Source organism: Rhea americana, unplaced genomic scaffold, assembly GCF_003343005.1.
Source record: "Rhea americana isolate MKP2758 unplaced genomic scaffold, rheAme1 scaffold_3, whole genome shotgun sequence".
Lineage (NCBI taxonomy): Eukaryota > Metazoa > Chordata > Aves > Rheiformes > Rheidae > Rhea > Rhea americana.
The window spans coordinates 11,288,736-11,316,401 of NW_028186423.1; the positions used below are offsets into that span (position 1 = coordinate 11,288,736).

General features: G+C 36.9%; 2 protein-coding genes across 3 annotated transcripts in view; one reads left to right on the forward strand and one right to left on the reverse strand.

Moving 5' to 3' along the window:
• Positions 1–12,573: 12,573 nt before the first annotated feature.
• On the reverse strand, positions 12,574–18,323 carry MZT1 (mitotic spindle organizing protein 1). The gene is made up of 3 exons (XM_085309495.1): positions 18,227–18,323; positions 14,557–14,702; positions 12,574–13,476 (listed from the first exon to the last, which is right to left on the reverse strand). Exons 1-3 carry the CDS (start codon positions 18,273–18,275, stop codon positions 13,453–13,455), a joined length of 219 nt encoding a protein of 72 aa, XP_085165621.1. The 5' UTR covers positions 18,276–18,323; the 3' UTR covers positions 12,574–13,452.
• A 426-nt stretch (positions 18,324–18,749) lies between these two features.
• Positions 18,750–27,666, forward strand: part of BORA (BORA aurora kinase A activator) — a 21,914-nt gene continuing 12,997 nt past the window's right edge. The window contains exons 1-7 of one of the 2 annotated variants that reach the window (XM_085309496.1): positions 18,750–18,951; positions 19,061–19,231; positions 20,005–20,111; positions 23,535–23,580; positions 25,137–25,218; positions 26,480–26,545; positions 27,332–27,388. In XM_085309496.1, the coding sequence (XP_085165622.1) occupies positions 19,076–19,231; positions 20,005–20,111; positions 23,535–23,580; positions 25,137–25,218; positions 26,480–26,545; positions 27,332–27,388 (514 nt within the window). In that variant the 5' untranslated portion in view covers positions 18,750–18,951; positions 19,061–19,075. Of the gene's footprint in view, positions 18,952–19,060; positions 19,232–20,004; positions 20,112–23,534; positions 23,581–25,136; positions 25,219–26,479; positions 26,546–27,331; positions 27,389–27,666 lie in introns of those variants that run through there. The other variant, XM_085309497.1, reaches the window with a different exon arrangement.

A 27,666-nucleotide genomic window follows, 5' to 3' on the forward strand; every position in this document is an offset into this window, starting at 1 on the left:
AGCAAGCCGCTGAACTTGACTCAAAGCAGCTACGAATAAGCTTATAGAAGTAATTAAAATATTTGTTTCACTTTCCATTTGCTCTCTAGGAAGCTCTTCTGACCATATGGCTAGGCCTCTATCTTCAAGTGAGATAAATTGTATTCTGCACTGCTTACAGGACAATTATTCTGGGCTTGACTGTAAAATCTGAAGCTTATGTTAAATGTATATATTAATGTTCTTGCACTTCATTTTGTATGAACAAGAATTTGTCCTAGTGTCAACGTACCAAATAATACTTTTTCAGGGAATTAGGCTGGATGTGGTGTGAGTCTTACACTATTAAGGATTGTAACAGATAAAATATGAAGATTGTGCATTTTGATAAAATAATTTATTTTTGCTTCAGTGGGATAGCTTTGACCTGGACAGGTGTTTTACGGGAACGTTCCCCAATAAACTTATTATCCTAATGCTAGTGAATGCCAACAGGCATTTTAATTGAGAAAATATTATCATACATTCAGTGTCAAGTAGTTTAATGGTGTTTAACCAGGTGCTAAATAAGTGTCAAATACTAAGCTCCACACTTACAATACATAGGTTGGAAAATAAAGATTAAGCAGGTATATCTCACATGGTACATAGCCAGGCATATTCCCTGTACTTACTAGCAAATAAATAAATAAATAAGGCCTAAATATAAAGGCTCTAAACCTGTTGAACTAGGTTTGCAGCTTTACTAGCACGTGAAMATCATTTTACAGGAAATACGTAGTGCAAACCCCACCAAAGCAGAAGGTATCATTGCAGTGGTATTGAATTTATTCTTGTAAAATTTAGGTTTTATATTGATTTGCAATGAGCAGTTCAGTAATAACCACGTCGGTGTGAGAGCTGCACCGGCTTCGTTACCCAGCCGCGTCGCTCCGCCGCCGCTGTCTTTGCCAGTCCTCTGCCTGGCTGCTCCCCTCCGCGCGTCGCATTTGCAACTGGTTTGCAAACTTCTCCCGACCTGAATCAGAAGCTGTGCTGCATTACAATAACTTTATCGCTCCTTTTCTTTGCTCTTAATTAAGATAAGGAAACATTATAAATCTCTCTGTCTGACTCAGATCAGCAAATAATAACAGCATTTTTTCCCCTCATATTTTTAYAGATTTCAGGACCCTTTAAACATTGCTAGGCTGTGTAAGAGCTGGTTAAACCTCTTACCATCCAGAGATTGAATCTTACTTTCCAAACACATTTGGGGCAGTCAAAAGGCAGAACGTCAGAATCCTAATCACCATTTAGACCACTTGGTACTTGTGTCTGTAACTCAAATGTACTGTTTAGCTGGTTAATAGGCAAAAATTTTGCATTGCTATGATGCCTGTGAAAAAAATACTCAGCTTGTCATAGATTTGGGCTCAGGACAGGCTATAATATTGGCAAGGAAAATATGCTATTGCAAGAATTTCTTTCGAGGCCTATTTTTATATAGTTTACTCTGGACAAAAGAAGTAAGTTTTTTGCGCTAGTGCCATCTGGTGACTTTCAATAATGTGACACTCCAGTCCCATACAGTCAGGAGTAAAACAGGATTCATTTTCAACAGTTCTAAGTGACAAGTTTGTAGCACAACAGATGCAAGAAATAGTTAGAAATGTCTTCATTCTCTTTTTAATTGGTAAAACATGAATTAGTGTGTTGGATATTGATTGTTGGTTTGGGGGTCAGGGAAATGCTCTGATTACATTCTGTATTTACAAATAGCAGTCAAAAGAGTAARACATACAGAATTATAAAAAATAAAAATACAAAAAATCGCATCATAAATTATATAAACACATACACATTCACTTGGAACTTAAAAACAGCTATTTTGGTAAAGTTAAGAAAAAGGGTGTTGCTGGAAGCAAAACTTGGGCACAAGACAATTAGTCCAGTGATATATATTTTAAAATATTCTTGAGAAATAAGAGAAATTTTGAATTAGTGCTAATATTGTACCATTCTTTCAAAAGAGGAATTGTGATGACCCAAGTGACTTAAGGCCAGGAAGCATCACATAAACCCAGAGAAAATTAATGGAAAAGCTAATAAGCTGATATGGGATTCAATTAATACAAAATTAAAGGAATGAATGTAATTAATGATGGTCAACACGGTTTTGTAGAAAATAGGTCTTGTTAAACAAAACTTACTTCATTCTTTGATGGGATTATGAATTTGGTTTGTAAAGGGAACTGCATATGTTTGGACTTTCATAGGGTGTTTTGACTTCAGACTGCCTGACACCTTGTTTTTTAAAAAACAGCCTCTGGTATTTCAATAAAAACTCCTTTCACAGGATTAGAAAATGGCTACATCTTTCAAAATCCTGTTTCCGAAAGGAAAGAAATTTTGAAGCTTGATGTAAATAAAGGCAGGCCATGTGCATAAGCGCACAGCTATGGCCATATCATGTAATGCAAGAGCACTCACCCTAATTTTAGAAGGGTTCAGTAGTTGACTTGATACTGTTTCATGGCTTCATTGACGATTTGGAAGTAAATTTAAAAATTATTGCCAATATAGTTTTTAGATTACACAAAGGCAGCAGAAAGGTATGTGGAAGACGAGAGAAGACAGAAAGAAGGATTTTGAATCAATCACTAAGGGGGACCAGTTCAAACAAAATCCATTTTCATGTCGCCACATGAAAAGTTAAACAACCAGGAGCAAGGTGGGCCATACTTGGTGGGCCATACATAACGTTCTGCAAAACAGTAACTCYAGAAAGGACTTAAGGGATGGCTGAGAACACATCATTCACTGACAGCATGTTATACTGGAGGAAAATAGTGAATAAGCAGAGAGATCTTATCTCCGCACACAACGTTAGTGAAACTGCTGTGAGATAAAAGGGAAGTTAAAAATAAGACAGTCTTCAAAGAAGACCAGACTGAGGGTGGAGAGCAGAAGAAAAGTGCTTTACAGAAAGGAAAATCCCTTCAGCTTATCAAAAAGAAGATGGAGTGATGACTTGATTATGATAGCTCCCTTGGGAGAAAATCCCACATACTAAAGGGTTCTTTAGTTAAGAAGGGAAAAGCATAACAAGCAGCTGTGTACTGAGCTCAATGCAGATAAATTAAAACAAGAAATAAGGCACACAAAGTTTAATAGTGGAGATGATTAACTATGGAACAAACCTACAAAGGAAGTGGTGGATACACTACTTCTATTAATGTCTTCAACTCCAGAATAAATGTCTTCTTGGATATGCTCTATCTAAACATAAGTTATTGAACTCAATAGAGAGGCTGTTGGGTGACATTCAAAGGCTTGTGAAATACAGGAAGTCAGAGTAGATGATCTAATGGGAATATTTGCAAAGACTAATCTTAGCCTCAGGATACTGGTCTCCTTGGATTATCTCTTCAGTCAATAGAGAGTTTCCTTTAGAGAGCAATTCAGAGACAGAGAATAACTTTAATGCTAAGATTTGCCCCTCTCCACTGAAAGCTTGCCTCTTTCTGTTGACTAAAGTGAAAATCAGAGGTGTAAGGATGGCTAGCATCTGTGTTTTTCACTAAAAGGCCATCCCTCCAAAATCATAACAATTATAACATTAGGATATTACTAAATATTTGGGAAGGGCTTAGTAAGTGACTGGGGTGGGGGGTTCACTTTTGTCTAAATAGCCCTTCATTAACCTAATCTGATTATGCTGGGAGCTACAACTTGCCCAGAGAGAATACTGGCTATGGTGGTGTGGCTGAAGTTGATCACGGCACTTCTTTCCCAMCCCCTTAAGCAACATCCTTTCAGAGAACTCCATCCTTCCTCCATCCCTGTCTTGTTCTGGAGACCATGGGCAAGCAATAGCTCTTGAACCACATGCGGTGGAGAGAGGAACGAGCTCCTGGCCAGAGGGCAGGTGTGATGATTCAGTCTGCCTCGCCTTCCTTTTCCTTGCCACAGCTGGCAGTGGTAGGAATTCCTGTAATTCTACAGGTTGCAGTAGGTATTTTTAAATTATAATGCTACTGTGATATCAGCGCATATTCATATCCTTACCAGGGAGGCATATCTTCCTAGAGCGAGCTGGACTATTCACCTTCCCTTACCTGCACTGTTCCTTCTTGTCTTAAAGGTTGTGAATTGCTGAGTAACTGCCAAAATCCCCCCACCATAAATACAGAAAGGGAAGAGCGAAAGTGGTTATGAACTACAGAGGGATGCAGAACTTCCTTTGGTGCAGTTTGTAAGACACCTTATGCAACATTTATTATTCTGAATGAAAGAAAAATGATGTCACTGCAGATTTGCTTTTAATGCTGAAAACTCTCCCTGTTGTGGCTGTTTTACTACTGGCATATACCATTCTAGTACAAGTTAAATGCATGAAAGACAAAAWTTTAGGTATCTAAACCTCAGTTTTCTCTTTTATGAGCCAACCATGCAACCAGTGGCATGCTTTTTTAATTCTTCCTTCTAGTTTTAAAATATTTTGAAAAACAAATCAAATTGCACCAATCCTTCATTAAACTGAAAATAGATCCTAAAATACTATTTATTAAAATCCAACCAAAACCAATAGAGGGGCGTTTTCCAAAGCCCTAGCAGTGGTTGTAAATGTTTGTCTGCCATCTAGTGGAATATGTGATAGCTTTCAGCAACATTTATGTTTGTTCTCCTGCTTTGTGTTTTATAAATATTAAATTAAAACAAATAGATGCACGAAAGTTTGAAAACCATAAACAATAACAGTTCCCTCCTCATAAAATTCTTAAGCAACTAACTCAAATTGCTTCAAAGATGAAATACTCATCTCTAGTGGATACATATATTCTTATGACATAAATTGGGTTGTCAGTTTGTTATTGGGGAAGCTGGATAGAAAAAAGATGCATATGTTGAAAAGCAGGGAAAAACTCTTTTTCTTCTGTCTGAGATATCCAGTAAGTTTTTTTTTTTTTTTTTTTTTTTGCCAAATCTATAAACAGAGGCCAAATATGATTCAGATACCTAGTATTTGATATGCCACAGCATAGTAATAATAAAAAGCAGCTAAGAGTTTAATTTCTACAGGAGTGAAAGCATTTTTCTGATATCACTACACAAAAGATCAGCACACATATGCCAATCTGTTGGATACCTAAACTGCATGTTGTAACACTCTAGAGGTACCTCTGAGGTACATAAATACAGAAGTTTATGCAGCAGGATACAGGATAGATTTGGTCATGCAGAATAGTGTGCAATTCCAGTCTCTCTGATAGCTGTGCATATATTAGGACCAATCCAAATAACGCAATCAAAATTATCTTCTGGAGAAAAATGAGTTTTCAAGAAAACTATTTACTGAAAAATCCCTGATTATCTGGGTGAAATACCACAGAAACTATTGCTTAAAAACTGGAAAACACTGAATTGCAAAACTTAGAACCCCTCTAACGAGAGATTTACAACCGGGGGGAGAGGAGAGAGGAAAAGAGCAAAGTGTGGCGGATGTAGTTGGCAGAAAACCCAGCTCACAGAAGAGGAATGGGAGCACAGCACAGAAAATGGCAAAATATAACAGCAGTTTGCATGAACACCTTTGGAGCTTTRGTAAAAGCTTTTTTCATATACTATTATTTTTCTTTAATATTTTGATGAAGGAAAACAACCTATTTCTAACTCCAGTGCAGACCCACAGGAAAACTAAAGGCTCTGCCCAAACAAAATCATTTGTTTACGTCCTTCATTCAGTCACAGCTAAGATGAACAACKTACATATCCATTGCTGGATATGTACCATACTGGCTTAGGTCCCCTATTGCTATTTCACTACAGTAAAATATCACGTGGGCGAAGTCGGTGGTGAACTTGGTTCAACATGTCCAAAAGGAGAACGGTAGCTGCAATGCCACCAGCTGGAGCAGCCAGCCACTGCCTGGCCAGGTTTGGCAGGCTGATTACTATATATATATTTTTTTTTTCAGAATGAAAGGCATAGTCCTCAATATCACCTTACAAATATAGGCCAGATTATCAGGCTGCACACATGCCACGGACATTTATTCCGCCTTCTGGGCGAAAGCAGCAGTCCCAGCCCGCAGGCGTAAAGAACCATGCATGAAACTTGCTGCGCTGTTACTATGCCTGAGATTGGTTTCACACAAACACTGAAGCTAAACAAAACATTCATCTTTGAACTGGACAAGTACCTGATTCGAAAAGACCCTATGTTTTTTTGTTTTGGAGTTCTTTTTTTTTTCCAATTTGTATCTCTGAATTAATAGAGAATAACTAGACATCCTTTTCCTATGGCCTAGTGAAGATTTCTCCAGAAATTTTTGCTCACAGCTTTATTTTAAAATGTATAAGGCCAGCCAGTGTATGATTCCCCTTTACATTGTTCATTAAAAAGTACAACAGTACTTCATTTGTAAGGGATTCATATCTTTTCCTTAACATTTTCTTTATGACACTTGTATCTCATCTAAAATCTTAAACTTAGTGTTTAATGTGCAAAGCAATGGAAGATCTATCTTGTTCATAGTTCTGCATTACACACAGAAAATAAAACACGGCCCCCGCAATGCCTTCACGCAGGTTCACATGTGACGATGGTCTCATAAATGATCATTCGTCATCAAGAAAATCCATTGCCAAAAGGACTGAATCTGTGGATTAAGGAAGCATCACCATGTACCTACCTTACACACTCTTTCCTCTATTTCCTGCCCATTAAATAGGAAGATAACACTCACCAGTTACCATCTGCAAATACATTCATTTTGGATCTGTCATACAGATAACAAAATAAAATCAAACTGGGATGCTCCTCAGACTCCTCTCCCTCCCAGCAGCCTGCTCCCTTCTCCTTCCCTGATCAGGGGTCCTCCCTAATTGCTTCCTTTGCACGTGCCGTGCTCCTCCTGCTCGATTCCTGTATTCTCCATCTTCTTTAGTGAAAATTATACAAGAGCATTAAACTCCCATTCAACCACATAATGATGGCATTGAGTTCTTTCAATAACTTTCAGAGATCCATTTTCGTGAATTGTTTTTTCATTGTATCCAAGAATCGGAGGTAGGAAAAAATGAATATTTATGCAGTGATAATAAAAGCGCTTGGACTCAATATATTTTAGATTGCTAGTTTAGATTATTAACAGCTATTTTATCAGGTAGCATTTAAATGTCCCAGAAACTAGGCTTCCATTTATCTTTCTGACAGAAACATCACTGATATTTATCCTAAATATTCCTAATTTTCATCACATTACTTTCACTTGGAACTATTTTACACTTCAGCTATTTTACAGATAGACTCTGAAGCCAGTAGAAACCGCTATGACCTCCTGCATAGAGATGCTTTCAGATTTTCTCCAGAAACTGGATTAAATCGTACCCTTTGCAAGCATACTTAATTTCATTTCAACAACATCAAGCAGTAGCGAGTTTGCTGTTACCCCTAACAGGCTGTGTCTGTGCTTAGTTCCCTTCATTCCCAGGAAGTTGTGCCTTTTTTCCAAGGTATGATTTGCCTAATACCAGCTACTGGCTCTGGTATGTTTTGTCTGTTTGATTAAAAAATGTAGCTATCGTATTTTTTCCGTGTTCAAGGACAAACACATGGTGATTACATTACTTCTTGACTTCTCTTTGAGAAAATACATAGATTGAATTCTTCAAGACTCATAAGGCTTGGTCCTCCCATCCTGAAACAGTTTTATGGCTTTCATTTAAATTGTATTTTTGTTTCCACAACTTTCTCAAAGTATCAAAACCAAGCCTGGAAGCAGTAATCAGAAAGCACTATGGTATGATTCCTTGTTTCTAGTTGGTGAACCTTTTTTCTGTATCAGAGAGAGGACCTCTTCCTACAACTAAGAAATGTTTCCTGAAACCCTCACAATGGAGCAGTTATTTCTAAAATCTTTCTTAAGATAAGTTTTTCAAGAACTGAGACTTTTTTTACATTCTTAAGTTTTTTTTATATTAAACCCCAAAATATRAAACAGGGAACAACACAATATGTTTGTATTTCTATTGAATGTTGCCAATGGTATGTTTTAAGTGCAAAGGGATATGACACAAGGACATGTGAGGCTGCAAGGCCTGCCTGCTGGGCTATCACAGTAGGACAGGAACRGGTAGAGGGAACAATACTTGGCACAGGTTTGACTCTGCTACCTACAGAAACGATCCCTGAAATGGTCCGAYTGTAAAACGACTCCTGAGTTTTATCTGAGGAGTCAAAAGACATTCGAGAAGTGATCTGTCATGCATCTAGGGTGGAAAGCCAGGGACTAGAATGTGAGAATTGATTGAAAGAGAGTATGATCCAAAACACCACTGGAGAGGTGCCCAGTCTCACATTTTCTAAGTACAACTTTCATTTCTGTTTCCCAGAAATACTCTCTAATTTAGTTGCATTAGAAGTCATCCTACTGAACTGTGACTACTCAGTCTGACCATTCACATCACTTCTTCAGAGCTGTTTCTCAGTTTGCTTCCCTTTTATCCTCCATATAAAGAGGATAAAGAATTAATCCCTCCAGTATCTCACTAGTAGTTGTCTCCCTTACTGATTTGCTTCACCATGTGTTAATGGCATATAATCTACATGTTTCAATCAAGAATGTCATGCAGTACTATGCTAACCGTCCCATGAATTCAAGTATACATCAGCATCATCACCTTTCATACCTAAACTTATAAATAATAATAAAAAGCCTAACCTTCCACCATTTTCAAGCAGTGTTCAAATTGAATTCAGTAGGATTTTTGTCCTTCAACCCTTGCTGAAAAAAAACTAAGTTCACAGATTCACTATTCACTAGTGCTAGTTCTAGGTCTTCAGTTCTCTATTATCACATCTGTTCTTCTAAATGTCAAAATTATATTATCAGGCAGGTGTTTGGTTCTTTGGAATTCCCATTTTTCCAAACTCTTTTAAAAAAAGAGTCACACTTCGGGTTCAAAGAACTAATCACTTGACTCCTTTGATTACATCTCCAGTACTAAAGCCATCCCTAGCCCCAGCTCAGGCCACAGGTGATAATGTATGTTCCCAGAAGTCACATTAGCTCTCTTTAGGGCAAGCTGGTTAGAACCATGCACATAGCAGTTTGTTGTTCGGGTCACTGATGATCCTTAAAAGGTTCCTTTTGTACTTTTTTTTTTTTTTTTGGTTCAAAGTATCTGAAGTAATGAGGGCTATGTGACTTCCATAGCATGAAACTGTAAGTGCGCTTTAGTGTATGACATAAGAAGTATACAGGAGTGTTTGAAAGTGAAAAGTGCTGGAGAAAAGTCCGAGCACCTAGTTCGGTGCAGTCTGCAGGAACCAGTCCTGGGAGCAAACTACACCCACAACAGCATTCACACTCATTTCAGATAGAACTAGTTGATTCACTTAAAAAGTATGTCTAGATTGAACCAGTATTTGTGCAGCTGGAGACCAGAGGGTGGAAAATACTTACCAGACATGTATGCACTTTTCACGGATATAGTTTTATCAGATCAGGTGTCTTGGCCTAATGATCATCACCCAGCTTTTTTTTTTTTTTTTTGGCCCCCTCCCCCTTTTTTTTCCTTTCTCATTTCCCCCCCCCCTTGTTTGGTTAACAGACTTTCTGGTTACCTATGTAATTGTCTAAGGACCTTGAACTCCCTAATATTGATGGAGGCTTCAGAGTGTCTCGTCGTGTTGTTCTACTACTCTACAATCCCGTAAGAAATTATTTTTTTACTTGTTTAAATTTCTAAAATGTAACTATATAATTATAATGCCACATGTCCTGATAGATACTTAAAATTATGTGTTCTCTGTAAGACTAAATTCATAACTGTACTTAAGCTCTGACAGTCTTTCTGGAAAGGCAACAGCGTTTTTAAGACAACTCTTCCAGGTTCTCAAGCCCCAGGCTGTTTTTATCCACTATCTTACAAAATATGCATTTTCTCTGAATTATTATCTACTATAACAAAATGAAAGCACTCTATTAACTTCAATGTTCATCAACAGTGCAAGTATTTGGACAAAACTGATATACGTGACACTAAAGAGTTTAAAAATGAGGAACTAAGTATTACGCAGGAGTGGATTTTATGCACAGTCACTGAGAAATAATGGGACTAAATAGTCAGTCCTTTCAACAGGCCAAGAGTGGCACTCAAAAGAGTTTCTGCTAAGTCATGTATCATTTAACTTATTCATAATTAACCTGGAAAAAGAGATGAAGTGACAAAGTTTGCTGAAATATCTATCTGAGGGTGTCAAGACCACAGACAGATTGTGAAGAATTGCAGAAAGACACACACATAAGACTGATTGACTATGAAATAAAATGGCAGATGACATTAACAGGGAGAAACAACCACAACTTCACATTTTAAACAATAGCCTTTCAGCTTATCATTACCACTCAAGAGTAAGACCCTGTGGTTATGATAGGCAATTCCATGAAAACAGCTCAGTGCAAACTAAAAAGGCAAAGTATTATGAATTACTAGGAAGGAAATAAAAAACAGAAGACTAAACCTGTAAGTTACTGTGTGGATCTGTCACACTTTTAATATTGTGTACAGATCTGGGTCCCTTCTTTCAGAAAATAATAGAGCCAGAAAAGTTTCAAAGGAAAAGAAATACAAAAGCTGAGCCATTCCTTTGGGCAGCCAAGAAACATTTGAACTTACACATTTCAGTCTGGAAAATAAGTTGTTAAAGGGGAGTATGGTATTTATCTACAGAATCATGACTAGCGTAAACATGACAGGTAAGGATTCCACCAGGCAGCAAATATTAAATTAAGCTAGTAAAAGTCAGGTTCAAAATAAATAAGAAGTGCTTCTTTAAGCAATGTACATAGGTTAGTAAGTGCTGCTGTTATTCAGGAAGCATTCTGGCACCAAGAGAAACTGTACAAGTATTGCAAAAAACAGCACTAGGGATTACCAAATAGACAAGCCTTTAGGAAGCTTTAGGAAAGCCTAGAATTGAAGACATTCGTGGAAGCTGGGGAAAAGGAGAAGTAACAAGTATGTTTGCACTATTCTTATTCTTCCCTAAATACCTCCTTTTCTGACTACAACAGACAGACTATTGGGCTAAAAGAACCTTTGGTYAGGATCTATATAGCTTTTCTTATCTTTTGAAGATTTCCACCTGGAGAGATACTGGTATGTTAGAAAAGGTATGTAAGCAAATAAGGAGCATAGATGACAAGCACATGCCATTTGCTTGACTTCTTAAGAGTTAAACGTAGTTTGCGTGTGTTACAAATGCAACATAAAGCTTCTYAGCCATCACTGCTAAATTTGAGTTCCTGTTTACTGAGTGAGGATGCTAATGAAGTCATAGAATATTTTTATAGCACAGAACCATTTCTAGTATGAAACTTCCTACCAGACGGATTTTCTTTTCTTCCCAGGAAGAAAAACTGTTCTGYATTTTTGTTACAGCTGTCACCTCAAAGCAAAGGCAAGTAGAGGTTCTGTTATACCAAGTCCCTAAAAAAATTTGTTCTGCTTAGTATATTGAAAATAAGTTTGCAAAGTATGCTGAGGAGCTTTCTAGGCAATCACAGATCTGCCAACTTGAAGAAACTATCTCTTTGCTACTTTCAACCCAAATATTTTTTAAATATTCAACCTTAAAAGCTTTGTATTTCATTTTGTAAATATGCAATATTAAATAAAAACAATGTTACCATTTAGTTCCATTTAATAATGAAAATATGATGCATTTTCTGCTTTACATCTRTCACACTGGGTTTTTGAAACACACACTGCTTGTATAACTCTGTATAACAACTCTACAGAGCATATAAAAATAGTAATTTTATAGATGGAAAATGGCAGGTGCAATTTACCCAGACAGGAGCAAGAATTAAATGTAATTTTTTTCCCCATACTGCATTTGCAAGTTGGTGTTAAGCATTTCAAGGACACAACTTGATTTCAAGCTTTTCCCTAAGTATAATGAAAAGTTAATACTACTGGAAATGTACAAATGCAAAATGATCAAGATGGTGATCTCAAGGGAGGTCATTAGAAATAGTTTACCATCCAGAAATCTGGTGAAGGAGGAAGAGGGCAAAAGCACTAAAAAGAACATGCCCTCTAGTGGGATTTCAGAATGATTGTTTTGAGTATGTTTGCTAGTTCACAGAAAGCTTTCACAGTTTGTTTCACAAATGATACTACTTATGAAATCCCTAGGATGGTTATTGAGAAATTTTATCCTATGCTTCCAGGACCATCTTTCTGTAATGATGGTTTTGGCCAGGGTAACTGGAATTAATGATAATGATGCAGTGTAATATAAATATTTTTCTGTTCTCCTTGCCAGCAATATGAAGCATTTAGCCTGCTTAATCAGTTTTTGTGGAGCTGTGACCTCCCCAGAGTTTATGAAATGTTAACTCAAAGTACAAACTCCTTTATTTTCTTTTCCTCAAATAAAAACTTTGGCTTAAATAATATTCCACGTTCATTTCCATATGCACTCCACCCTAGTTATCTCAGAGGTTACTTCAGGTCCCGTTAACAACATTATACTTAATGATCAACCATGAAGCCATTAATACCAACAAAAAAAAWTGAAAAACTTGAACAGCTGAGTGAGAAAACACGAGAAAGAAGTAGTTTTTATTAAAAAATAGATTTTTTGGATGCAAGGACATTGCAGTGGATGGTAACATGACAAACAGTTCACTGTATTGACTATAAACACTTATTTAGTATCAATGAAGATTCTTACTGCTAAATGAGTGGATATTTCTATATCAAATGACTGTGCAAACACTTAGCTGTCATCAACCAGATGACACCTCTCATACATGCTTTGACTAGAATATAACCTTAATATTTTGAGCTATATTTTAATATTTTTTAAAGTTTTTAAAACTTCTCAACAGTGTAAATTAGAAAGACAATTCATTATTCTCATTATTAAAAGTGCTTTATTTCTTACTTTCAAATGGAGACTTAAGTCATTGCATTAATTTCCCATATTCTAATTAAAACCAAGTCAGGAGGGCCTTCATTTGTATCTTGTCCATAAAGAGAAGCTAAAACTGTACATGCATTTTCACATCAACGCAGAAGATAAAAATAGGATATATCAGCACTTCTAAAGGACGTGTTAACAAGCTATATTCATTATGTCTGTGGCTACACACTGGTAATTCAGCAAGTATGTATTGTTTTTCATGGTTTAAAAAAATCCTGTATGTAGAAGAAAAACAATAGAACTATATTTTTACATGGTTCATAAAAATACCAAGTAATAAAGAATAATAAGATTATTGGTGGGCTTATCTTATTAAAACTTTACAATAAAGCTATTCTGTATATCATCCTTTTCAAGAATATTATAGAAACATTCTGAAACCTTCACACATACTAACTTCATTTTGTGTTTCTGAATAGCAGCCAATCTTCAAATCTTCTGTTAATTCTAGTTTGGCATTCATCTTTATGAAGAAATCTTCTCCCATGTCAGCCTGTCATATTTTCAGCAGCCTAGAAACACAAACACTATTTATTGCAAAAAAGCCACCAGAAGTAGACACCATGTAGACAAAATATTGCATATAGTCTTTTTTTATAACTATTTTCATTTGGTCTAAATTTCTTAAAGTCTAAACCAATCTATTTATAATCTTTGTAAGATGTGCAGTGTTGTTTTCCAATGAATACTTCTGTATATTTTAAATAATACCAACTTCCATTAGCCTTTATTAACATTACTTGTTTTGCCTCTGTTAAATTTTGCRCATACTGTATCTGAGCAGCCTCTATCTTGGATATTTTGCTCTAATGTGTTCAAAAAGTATTCAGATGCATGCAATTTTCCATCAGAGTTGGCTGAGTTCTGTAAGCATCAGAACCATCTTCCAAAAAATTTTCCCTCTATCACCACAGAAAGAAGCAAACATAAGAGACAATAGAAAATAAACCATGATGTTCAGGTAGATAATAAAGAACAAAAATCCTTTTATTTTATTGGGTATCTTTTTTTTGAGGGAGGTGGAGTGTGTTACACTTCTTTGCTTCTCTATAGGAATATGCTATTTTTTATATATATATACATACACACACACACAACATGATACGCTCTTTGTATTTCAACAGATTCAAAGCGCTGGTTAATGTGGTATGAGTAATTGGTGAAGACTATATTAGCAACAGCAAGCTGCATGAACTTGTAGACAAGTATTGCTGCATACTATTAGGCCATGAGGACCCTGAGGTTGTAGAAATGAGATGTRGGTTGAAGAAGAAAGTAGGAATCTAGCTGTGCCATGACAATATAGATGAGACAGCAAATGGTGGCCAAAAATGCCCAGAATACAATTCTGTATTTTTCTTATACCATTTTACAAGAGTTAAACTATATGTTTCTAAAGAAAATTACCACTTCTTTCTTCATGTTATGTTCAGTCATATTGATTCTCTTTAAGGATAAAAGTTAATTTCTTTGTTATAAAAAGGCATCTTACATCTTAAAGTAGTCTACATGTTGAAGTACAGCAGATTGAACATAGATTTGATTTTCTTTTGAAAACAAGTTTTATGTACTTTTTAAAGCAACAGAATTACCTTTAGAGCTTCTGTGGCCTTACGCAGTTCTTTAATAACAGATGATAATGCTTCTGGATTTATCCCCTGTTCACAAAGCCGCACACAAATAGACAAGGTCTCCATATCCAAACCAGTGTTTAATAATCTTGAAATCTCAAATAAAACTGTGACATAAAAAAATGAAAACAATTTAGTCCCTACAGATCATGAAGGTTCAATGCTCAAAAATCTTATCCATCAACATTTAATTTCTAGCGTAGAATCTGTGAATAAGGCAATTAGCAGAAAGCCCTTGCAGTTTAAAGCTCAAGAACATTCAYGTTCAGTTTGTCAGTTTAAGCCAAAAGCCACAGCTTCTAACTTAAATATCATACTTTTCTGGTTCAGTGAACTTAATCTTTGATAATTTTCTTTAAATTTCTCAAAAACCATTAAGTGAAGAAATCAGTCATTAAAGCGCTTGACAGTAATTCCTTATAGTCTACCTTTTACATAGTATGTGCTTTTGAACTCTGGATACTTACCAGAAGTCCTACTAAAATGGACTGGAAGCCCATTCTTAAAATCTAAGAGAACATCAGGAGTTCTCACCCTTCTACTTCAGTATCTCACCCTGGCTTTACCTCTAACACTAACACTGGGTTAAAGCAGGTGATATCACTTGAATCTTACATGACATGATTAAAGAGCAGCACCAAGCATCAGTACTATTTTGAAGGAGGAGTCAGTGGGGTTCCAGGTAGCTTTGTGYAGAGAAAAAAATATTCCTCTTCCCTTACAAACTTTCTCCTAAAGAAATCATTTTCTGGAATCTCATCTACAGTTTTCGTTGTATGTAAAACAGTACACTCCATTGAGATTTTGCTTCTGGGGCTACAGTAGTCTCCATACTGAAGCTGTATCTCCAACAATACATATTTACTTTGTACAAATACCACTTACTGTGTTTCTATGATTGAGTAAACCTCTCCAAAATTAGAAAGTGAAGTAGAATGTCTTTCTTACCGTATCAGCCTGGTAAGTCACAACTGTCCACTTCACAGCAAGAAAATACTCCGCTCAGTATATCACACACATTTACTCAGGCCTTACTGAAAGACTAACACTAGGCCTGATGTACCCAGTCAATGAAGCCACAGGGAAGTGGCAGGCGCTATGAAAAAAACCCTCTGACTTCCACTAAGCATGACAAAGCCTCCRTAAGTAGTTTGGATTAAGAAAACATGCATGTTTAAGACATGAAAGCGATTAGTCAGACCAAAGCTCTAACTACAAGACACAAAGCTTCCTTCTCCACAAGATGGTTTTTAATTCCTACTGGCTTAAAACCGAACCATTACAAATATATTATACATGCATTTCCTGTCCACATGAAAGTGTCTTAAACAGTCAAATAAAGCAACAATCTATTGATGCATTTGTAATAAAATAACACTGGACATTAAGTGCTATAGAACTGATGAAGTTTTATTACAAATTTTAGTAGGAATGTGCTGTATGATCACTAGTTTCTAATACAAAATATCTTGATATTGAGGCAGTATCTTTGGAAGTGAGATGTAACAGTTTCTCCAAGAAAAATCTGAGCTCTTAACAGTTCTACAGGTAACAGCTAAATACTATCTATATCTAACATTCTAGATTAAGCATTTTATATGGCTAATTGCTTACATTATAAAAGGATATTTTTAAATAACTCATATTAATATAGAGTATTAGTATCTGCTTCCACTGTGTTTTCTTTTTTATGCAGTAAGTTAAGCAAGATCCAACACAGACTTTTGAATGGGATAAAGGTCCTCAAAATAATTTAAGAGTTGATTTTAGAATTCAGTGGAGTCAAGAGTTCAAGCACACGAATATTCCTGAAACTCCCTTTAAATATCTTTAAATATCAAGCATATAGGGAAGCCTACGTCAATGGAAATTAGTTTTCTTCCAGAAATACCCAACTTCAGAAGGAGATTAAGTTGTGCATATCCATTCTAAAATATATGTATTACACAGGAAGCCCAGACTCCCAAATCTAAAAGGCTAGTACATTTTCACACGTTTTCAAAAGTCTTATTTTGTCTCCAGTTCCGCATGCTGTCCCTACCACCTAAAATATCTCTGTAGAAATGGAGAAACAGCAGGTATCAAGCATGTGCAGGCAAACTTAGTATCATCATCCTTTGCAAATAAACCTCTCTTCAGCCGCACAGAATGGTCCATCTTCTTGAAGCGTCAGGACAACTAGTAATCCAGCTAGTCCTGCCTTGCCTCCTGCAGCAGGAAGCATGAGCTGGTAGCTTAGTAGCTGAGCTGTTTTTTTACACTACTTAAAACTCAYAAGGGTCTTTGCTGAGGAATCCTTACTTAACAGTAGCCATAACTGGATGGCACTCTCTTCAAACCTCTAGTCTCTCATTAAAGCATTTCTAGAGGGAGCCTTTGTATTTAACAACCCTCAAAAGATTTCTTGTTCATAAACTTTCCACTCAACCTGAAACACATGTAAAGTTTTGGCATCTGTTCAAAGGAATTCCAGTTTCACAATTCACTGAAAAACACCACCTGAATCTGCTGGCTTTTATGCCCCATAGTTGTACTGGAAAAGACACTAACAACTGATCCTTATTCATCCTACTGATGMTGCTCATGGCTTACAGATCTCTGAAATTCCCCACTATTCCCAGWGACATTTCTCCCACACTGTTCACCCAGGAAAGTCAATCTTTTTGTTTCAGGAACTAATCCACAATACTGACTGCCCTTCTCAAAACCTTTTCCAGTACTACATAGCCTTTTTAAGAACTGCATATTGAACTCATTGCTTAAGACAGGGGCATAATCCTTSGGTGCATTAGGAAGAGCGTTGCCAGCAGGTCGACGGAGGTGATCCTGCCCCTCTACTCAGCCCTGGGGAGGCCTCATCTCAAGTACTGTGTCCAGTTCTGGGCTCCCCAGGACAAGAGAGACATGGAGCTACTGGAGAGAGTCCAGCATAGGGCTACGAAGATGATCAGAGGGCTGGGGCACTTGCCCTATGAGGAATGGCTGCAAGAGCTGGGCCTCTTCAGCCTGGGGAAGAGAAGACTGAGGGGGGATCTKATCAATGTGTACAAGTACCTGAAGGGAGGGTGTCAAGGGGAGGGGACAAACTCTTTTCGGTTGTCCCATGTGACAGGACAAGAGGCAATGGGCAGAAATTGAAGCACAGGAAGTTCTGCCTGASCGTGAGGGGGAATTTCTTSCCTGTGAGAGTGACGGAGCMCTGGMASAGGTTGCCCAGRGAGGTTGTGGAGTCTCCTTCTCTGGAGATCTTCAAGGCCCACCTGGCTGCAACCCTGTCTACCATGCTGTAGGTGACCCTGCTGAGCAGGGAGGTTGGACTAGATGATCTCTAGAGGTCCCTTCCAACCTTACTGATTCCATGATTCTATGGAAATGACACTGTGTTTAGTCCTCTGATTTTTCCTATTATTTTAGTTTGCATTTCTAACAACAACTCTCTTCAGAGAAGAGAGCTGTTCCAGTTCAGACGCGGAGAGCGGCCCAGGAAGCCAAGCCGGAGACCAGGCGGCCCCGCAGGCGTCTGCACGCAGCCCACCGAGGCYGGTGCGGCAGGAGCAGGGCAGCCGCGGGGGTACAGGGCACCCGAGCAGCACGCAGCCCGCCGGTCACCCCCCGGGGCGCGACCACGCACCGTCCATCGTCTCCCGCACCGCGTTCAGGCTGGCGGCGTTGCTCGCCATAACGGCCCGGCCTCGCCTCGCCCCACAACCCGGAAGCGGAAGGTGCCCCCCCCCCGCGGCGACCTTCAACGGCTCCCCCCACCTTGCACGCGCTCCCGCACTAACTCCCCCTCCCCGTTTCCGGCACAAGCCCCTCCCCCAGCACCACGTGACACTTTAAACCGAACTTGCTCGCTTACTCGCCGGAAGAGGGGGTGGWGTCTTCGTTCGAATTTGTGGAGCCGCTCCCCCGGGGATTGGCCCGTTCGAGACCGGAGAGGCCCTGTCATTGGCCTGGCGGGCGAGGCTGCGCGCCGTGATTGGGCTACGGGGGCGAGAGGGGCGGGGGTAGTTAAAGAGCCGCCCGGCCGCGGGAGGCTTTGATGTCGGAAGAGTGTGAGCGGCGGCGGCGGCGGCGGCGGCAGCGGCAGCGGCAGGTACATGCCCGCCCGGGCCGCGGCCTCGCCTCGCCTCGGAGACGGCTGCGGCTCGGCAGCGTGGTGGTGGGAGGGGGGCGGCACGGCGGAGCGCGGGCCCTCCCCCGCCGTCCGTTGCGGGCGGTGGCCGGGGCGGGCAGGCGGCGGTGCCCCGCCGGGACCCCTGGGCCATCTGAGCTCCCGAGCGAAGCCTCGCTTCTCACAGCTCAGTGGATAGAAACCAAAGCTTCCTTGGGTTTTAGTAGCCTCCTGGGGTACAGGTGGGTGTTCCTGGCTCCTTAAAGCAATCGATCGTCTTTTTTTTCCTCCCCCATTCTCTAGGTGGACTCTTAAAATCTGATTTGTAGCTTCCTTCCCCACTGCCTGTAGGCACAGCTCTGTGTTATGGGTGACATGAAAGAAGCTAAAATGCAGATAACGCCAGAAACTCCAGGACGAGTCGCAATCCTGAACCCTTTTGAAAGTCCAAGTGATTATTACACCCTTCAGGAGCAGATTGTTTCCAGTCCTTCAATCTTTAAGTCAACAAAATCCTCATCGGTAAGATTTAATTTTCAGATGGGTAACTATACAGATGGAGTGCTAATATTTTGAAGTACACTGAAAAACTMTATTTAGTATATTTTTCACAGGCTAAGCCAAAGAACTTTGGTGAATGAAAAAAAAAAAGATAAGGCTCTTCTGATTACAGTAGCACAYTTATTTTAGTACTAGCATTGTGTCACTCAACCATCCTTCTTTATTGATAAAGTTATTTTTCTTTTTTTTCTTTTTTTTTTGCTTTAAACAAAGCTAGCTGTAGCATTAGATTAGTATATATCTTCTAAAAGCCCTGAAATGTTGAAAGTAGTAGATAATAGGCAGTTGTTACAAGTAAGTGTGATTGCAGTGCTCTTTTCTCTCTTCCCAGTCTCCTGGGAAATGTAAAGTGAGAAAAAATGCTGCTATATTATTTCAATATGTTGGATTAGTTGGCTGACCCTGGATTTTTTCAGAACCACCATTTTGATTTAGGAAAATCAAGGAAAGAAATACATGACATTTCAGTTTGTAAATATGAACTATAGTCTTCCATTTCATGATATCTTGTAAATCATTTTAATACCACTATCCAGAACAGGAGGCCTGATTGACTTACTCATTTTTATTTTATTAAGTAGGTCATTTAAACAGATTAAGACTTGTGTAATTGTCTTTGATGAAAAAGGTTACATGGAAGTTATCATTGCATTGTTCTATAGAGGTCTGTGCCACATGGTGTTATTTTTATCTTTTTAGACTAGCAAGCGTTAAGATGTCCATTTCTTTTTTAGACACCAGGAAAATTTAGATGGTCTATTGATCAGCTTGCTCTAATAAACCCTGTGGAAATTGACTCGGAGGATGTTCGACGCCAAGCGATGTATTTGAGTCATGCTAGGTAACCTACGGTCTGTTTTTATGCAGTTAACAAACTTGAATAGTATAATACTATTCTGTTTTATTGACATTTTCATGCAACACTGAAGACCTTTTATTCCAATTTGTTAACATAGTGGCTATAATGTTTAGATGAGGCTACCTCTGTGTTATTCTTTTTCTAATGTTAAAATCTACAGATCCACTTCCCAGCTTGAAAACAAGCCAGGTACAGCAGTCAGTGGAAGCAAGAAAAATGTCTTGCCCATAGCTGTTACCTAGCTGTCTATCCTGCTTCTTGTCACAAAGCAGTTCGTCTTCCCAAATATTCTGTATTGAGACCTGTGAAGAGCAGTTCCTTGGTCTTTAGGACTCCTGTGGAAGGGTAGAGTTTCTAGGAAAGCTAGCCAGGACAGCTAGTACCCTTCTGAAAGACCCAGATAGGCCTTAAATGAAAGAGGGAAGAACAATAAGCTTTCCTTATTTGAGATGATTGCTGGTTATTTGAAATAGTTAGGGGARCAATTTTTGATCTCAACTCTTTTTCCTTTTCTGAAAATAACTTCCATAGGGAAGACAAATGAGTAAGTAAAACAGTCTTAGTATTTATGGCTTGTGTCTAAGGACAGTGTTATGCACCAATAATGCAGAATGATATGTCCAGTCAGGGTAGAGGAAGACAAGTATTCCCATACATTTCTTAGATATGAACTTTCACAAATAATTAAAAAACATCATGGAATGAAGAACCACAATAACAGAATGATTAAAACAGTCATTTATCCTATTTATGCTTAATTTTCAGATCCTGTGTGTGGGATAAAGCACAAATAGAAGGTTAATATGGGCAAGAATCTGCTGAATAGGCCTATTTTTCTTACCATCTGTTTGTGCCATTGCCTCTTCTTTTGAACATGAAGACATATAAGAAAAGACAAGAATTTACTACAGTAGAGAAATAGGAAGAATATAACTGTCTTCTGCTGTATCTGTGGATCACAGTGTCTTAACATCRTAGTATTTTTCCTAATGTCTGTGTATGTTACCCGGCCCTCCTCTAGCAGCCAGTTGGTTTAGGACACTAAGGCTTTTTATGCGTTACAAAGCCTTGTGTTGGGAATTGAATTGTTCCTGGAAGCCTGTTAGAACATAGACAAGCTAGCTTTAATTTGGATGGCTTGAGTAAGAAATCTAATGATGATCAGTAGCCTGGCCAGTAAATATAAACATACATTGTGTTAGTGGGCCCTTTCAGTCTGTCCCATCATTTCATACTCACTCTGATTCTTATCATTTGATGCAATTAGAAAGAGGTTAGTTTGTGTATATAAATTTGCTGTGACCATGCTTGCTTGTTGCAGCACAGATATAAACTGAGGTGGTTTGCTACTTAGTTATTTCTCTTAGATACAAACTGTACATGCATGTTCATGCACACGCGCACTTTTGTATGGCAAAGAATTTTCGTTTTCATCTCAAATACTACTATTTTTCTGGAAATGAAAAAGCATCACAAATATAGTTCTTGATAGTGAAAGTTCCTGATAAAAGAATTGACTTGAAGCCTATGCCTGAAGTTGTGCAAGCCACATATTGCATTTTGATAATGCTTATTAGCATATTGTTTTCTCAAACAATTAGTTGCAAAGAACCACCACAAACAAAAGAAACATTTATAGATATTGGTACACTATGTTTTGAGCTGTTTGTTCTCTGTTATTTAAAGAAAACAGTTTGGATAGCAGCCCAGATAGCTTTTGCTCATGGGTACTATACAGAGTCTTGAATATTCATCATGTGTAGACTTGGTGCTTATTAGTTCTGCTCAGTACTACTGTTTTCTTGAAATAAGCATTAGCTATGTGCAGCATTTATTGTACTAGCTATAAAGTGATTAGGAAAATCTTTTTCTAGGAGACTCTATTATTGAAATGGAAGTGCATTTTGCTAAAGTGACAGCCTTGCCCACAAACTTTCCTTGTTCTTTTTAACTTATACTGGTAGAAATCAAGTGTTTCTAAAACAGAATGCTATGCTACTATATATCAAGTGTGAAAAAATATCTGTACCACAGATTGCATACTATGCATTACGGTTGCAAATATACTGTTGCTTGGAGCTGTATACAGGACTAGCTTAATTTTGTTCCTGCTGGCTGCATGTAGGCTTCATTTTACTATTTTCCTAGAGATAACACCCTTCAGAAAAAGTCCTGTCACCTGCAGTACCTACCTATCTCGGAACTGTTTTTTCAATTCCCTTGTTTCTCCTCTGCAGCCTGACTTGTAGACTGTGTGCTTACTGCTCACAATCCACTACACATAAAGAAGCGATGAGTCCATGCTTATTCTTGTGGTACTATATCTACATTTTTGTAAAAGTGTCTTTAGCATCATCTTGGCAGGCATAGTTAAAGTTTGGCATATCCAAATATTGCAACTCTATTCAAAATCTGATTCCCCTTGAAGAAAGAGGGCTGTGAGGGGAAAGTTTATGAATATATAGGTACATTTGTATGTGTTTGTGTAGTAAATAATGTCTGTTATCTGACTGGTCTAGGTACTTAAAGTGTAATTCAGGCATAATAACTAGGCATAAAAGTATTCAATGATTTAACTTTTAAGATGATGGTGAATTATTCAAAGTAATTTTCTTGTGCTTTGTGAACTATTTAGTAGTAACTGAAAAGGAAGACTTGAAGGTGATCATTAAAGGCAYACAAGTTGTTTGAAGAATGTTGAAGTGGCTACAAAACTTTTTTAAAACTTTTTTTTTTCCCAGCTAGGCTTCTTGGTTTTATTTTAATTACTTTTGGAAAGGTGTAAGGGAATGTGTCAGTTGATTCAAACCAAGCGTGGTATTGTATATTGAACTGGAAGACTAGGCATTTGAAAGGGAGAACTTTGTACTGGAAAAGTAGACTGTCTCAAATTTATGTGGATGTTCTTTTGAAAATATTTTTGTTGCTCTTCTATTCTTTACAGGTTTTTATTATGCTTGATTTTATACTGAGATTCTTTGTAAGCCCCATCTTGTTGCAACTTTAAAAGTAAAATATATTTGTATGGAAAGTTTTCCATAACTGTATGGATTAGTTTAGAAATTTGGTGTATGTTATATGGTGTATGACTGAATTTTTGTTCAAATAAAAATACTTGATACAAGGAGTAAATCTAAGATCAGAAAATCTGTACCTGTAAAGGTACAATTTTTCTTCTGAATGTGAAGCTTATGTCGTTAAAGTAGTCATCTCAGTGCTTCTGTGCTTGTCAATTTACAGTAAAAATTTACAGCATATAAAAATTCCTTCATAAGACTTCAGTTTTAGTATAGTTTCATATATCATGTTCCATTTAATCTGCAAAAGATAATATGGATGAACTTCACATATTTTAAATTCTGTGATATTTTTGATAATTCAGTTATTTTCATTATTTTTACTTAGAATTGATAAGGAGATGGAAGACAGAAGGCAAAAAGCCATCGAGGAGGTAATACATTTTTATTCTATCAAATGTTTGTTTAGCCATTTATGTTAAAATAATAATAATGATATAGGAATTCAAAATTCAGGAACCTATTGTATTTTACCGGTAAGCAAAAAAATAATTTGGCATCCTCATCCATTGCAGGTGTAGTTGGAATCAGTGTTTTCCCATGTGCGCTTTTCACACACACCTGTTGGTCAAAATAGGAGATTATATCTTTCACATTGGTTAATAGAAATATTGCTATCATATAATTCTTATGACTCATTTGATGATTAAATAAAGTATTTTGTTTTCTTAGTAACTGTTAATGTTATGTGGTTAACATTGTTTTTTGTTAGACCCTTGACAGTAAATCAAAATCTTTCTAATTTTTTTTTTCTTCCAGAATTTGTTTAGATGGAGGCAAGAATTTCTTCCTGTAGGATAGCTGATACTTTTCTCTTTTAAATATTTTATTTTATCTTTTACCATGTCATTGTTTAGGAGAGACTGAAAATGACATTGCTTCAAATCTTTGCTATAGAAATCTTTACTATTAATTTCAATTTCAGCTTAAAAAAAATAGGGCTTTAATAAGTAGTCTTTTTCAGTACTATTGACATGTTCATATTATATCATGCTGGTGTCTGGTTTTGTGTGTATAAAGCAAAAGTTTTTCTATGATTCTGTGAAGTTGCTATGTAGCTGGCCTGCAGCTCAGATGTTTTGTTGCTTTAAAGCTGTGTTAAAAAGAATATTTCTTCTTTGTGAAGCATAAACTAATGAATTATGTAGCTGAACAGCTTGAAAACATGTCTCACATAGATTAAAAAAAATTATGCCTTTCCTAATTTTAAGCTTTTAGTGTGAGAACAGGATTTGCCTTATGTTTCTTAAAGCTGTGTAATGGTGTTTATCTCCTTAACTTCTGGTTGTTCCTTGTTGCTGAAAGTTTTTTTCAAACAAAAACTAAATATAGGTGCCAGTACTCATAGCTGTTTAACTAGTCTAGCCAAATAAACCAGTAATATCACCAAAAGCCTTGGTAGTCCACTTTTTTTTTTCTTTTTTGATACTGCAGTCTCTCTCTAATGCTTCTACAAAAAAGCTCAATTGTCAAAGCAAAACAATTTAGCAAACTGAAGGTTCAGAAAGGATTATGTTAAATTAGTGTGCAATAATTATATTGCCAGAATTGTAAGGATGCAACAAGTAATTAAAATGTGAAATGAAATTGCTGTATAATTCTTACTGTGCAGGCTTTTAAGATCTCAGGTGTAGTATATGGCTGGGAACATGGGGATCCTTTTCAAATCAAATTATTCTTCCCCAACTTCCCTGGGCTTGAAATACTTAAGTATGTTATTGGTATAATGGATAACCTTCTTTATGGGTTTCTTTTTGAGCTGGAAGAGTTAAATTTCTTAAAATATAAATCAGTAAGTAGCTAAAAGGTATGATCAATGTTTATCTTGTTTGGAGTACTAATATATATATATAAAATAAAAATTTGAGTCTGCATTTTTTTCTTTTTTCTTTTTTTAATGCTAAGACTTATTCTTTCTRTTCTACTCTAGTTTTTCACTAAAAGGCTCATAGTTCCTTCTCCTTGGACTGAACATGAAGGGAAGCAAGTTTCTCAGTTTAATTCAACTAAATGTAAGTTTTTTGTCTATCCTGAGTTCTCTAGCTTTTGAAAAATTATCAAGCAAAATTTTTCAATCTTCATTTAAATTTCAAGATGAGTGATAAAAGATGGCACAGCTGATTTCTTTCTGCCTGTTGTCCAAGTACTTTCTTTATTTAAAAATCAGGTATTAATACCAAATTTCACATAACTTTTATCTTTTTGTTCTTTTGGATCCTGCTGTTAAGTCTATTTGCTTTTATAACCTCCCTTAGGCTGATTTAATTTATGCATACAGCATTACTAATTTGATGCTTTGTAACTCTATTTTTTTTATTATTATTACTCTGCTTTCCTGCCAGTATTGAGTTCTATATTTTTCTATAAATTCTTGACTAGCACTCTTGTGTGCTAGTTGTTCTCTCTGTCCTGCTGTCTTGCTGTCATGTTATGTAGGGATATGAATTTTCTAAATTTATTTAATTTACTCTCTTATTTTTTTCTATTTCTGATGTTGTTAATATTATTAAGTTTTATACATAACCAACAGAGCACATGGCAAAAGGATTATAAGCTAGATAAATGTCAGCTTTGAAGTATTGTATGGTAGGAAATTTTTAAATAGACATTTAGCGATTTCTGCCAGACTGGAAAAAGACTTAGAACTGTTAACATTTGTGGCTAAATSAAAGATAAATTTTGATAGGAATGGTCATATAAAGTAATTAGAAAATTTGTTGATGGTGTTCTGTTAAAACTGTGTTTATATGTTTTTTAAATGGTCAACTTTAAAATCTTTCTTTCTAGAGCAAAGAGCACAGACCACAATCCTAGAGCTAGATTATTTGTGGCAAAGTGAACAGTGTGCTAAAATGGGCTAGGTCTTTAACCATATAAAAATGAGGTGGAATGGTAGTTTCTTCATCTTTGTCTTTAAGTCAAGACTGCATGRTCTTCTGGAAATGTGCTTTACGTAAACACAACTTGTTTGGCTAGGAGCAAACTGGGTACATTTTAAATGTGTCTTGCATATAGGAGATCACAGCAGACCGTATGGATTTGGGAAAATTGATACTACTTCACTAAACTTTTTTCAGTAGAAAGATGCTGAAATTCTCTTAATCAACTATAACTGTAACCTTTCTGTAATACTCTTTTCTAGCTCTTCTAATTTCACTCAAAGCTTGATATAAAAATTTTGTGCAATTGCACTAAATGTTCTAATTTACTGCTGTTACATTTCAAAACTCTATATGCAATGCATGCTTTCATATAAGTTTTTCTGTTTTGCAGGCATWGATCTAAATAACATTTCCCCGATTGGAAGACAGCTAACTTTGCAGCCTGGAAAAAGCAATGGTTGGTTAAAGGCAGTGTCTGAAACTAGAGGTTTCTTTGAAGACAAATACCCATATCCCTGCTCTTTTTTTTTTTTTTTTTTTTTGTTTTGTTTTGTTTCAAGAAGGCATTGAATTTTCTGTAGAAGTGTTTCTGTAAGAGAGTTCTTGAACTGCGTGGTAATAATTTTAACATGCATTTCTCATAGTAATGTAACTATTATATTGTTTCTCTCATGCCTTTTAGAAGCAAAATGCAAAGGTCTGTTGTAGACTGTAGAGTGCATTTTTTCCAACTTAGTGTATGCATTTTTCTGAAATAATGAATATAAGCATTAGTTAGGTTTACGGGTAAATTACAGTTTGAAGAAACCTCTGATGCATTTGATCATTATGGGCTAGAGAACCTTGATTATTTTCTCCCCCAAATAATAGCTGAAATCTTAAGATACCTTTTAAAGTTATTTTGTTTTTCTTTAAAACATACTTTCTTTTTTGTCTAAGATATTCTGACGATCTTTTCTCCCAGTTCATTTTGAAACCTCTGTTTTCTCAGAGGCCTCACTCTTTACTTAAGAATGCTTCTCTAACAAGTTGTGTGCTACAACTGTTTTTGCTTATCTCAAGCCTGAGTGAACAGCGTATAGTGTTGCCGAATCAAAATCCTAACCCTAATTAACTCTACTCTTTATTGCAACTGTAACTTTTAAGTAGCTTAGTTGCAATGCATTTTAAAAGTAAAGTGTTGTTTCTGTAGCTTTACTAAAATCTCAGTGTAAGCTAATTTTATTGGTTTTATTTGTTGCAGCTGCTTGTCAGACAGTACTGTCTTTGCCCGTGGATTTTAATTTAGAGAAAATATTAGGTATGTCTTATAATATCTAAATTTCGTTATGAATATGTAAGTAGAAAGTTTATTGTCTTTGGTTTAAAGTGAAAGTTCTAGTGAAATACTGGAAACCTGATGCGTGAATCATAGTCTGAATGAATGTGTTCTTCTAAATAGATAGTTATTACCTTTTGCATGGGCCTAACATTTGGCCTAAAATTGATATGACTAAATTGAATGAAGCCCTAAAGACAAAAAAAGGCTCTTTGGAGTGCAATTGGAAATTGATTAAGAATTATGAAGGCAAAAAAGTT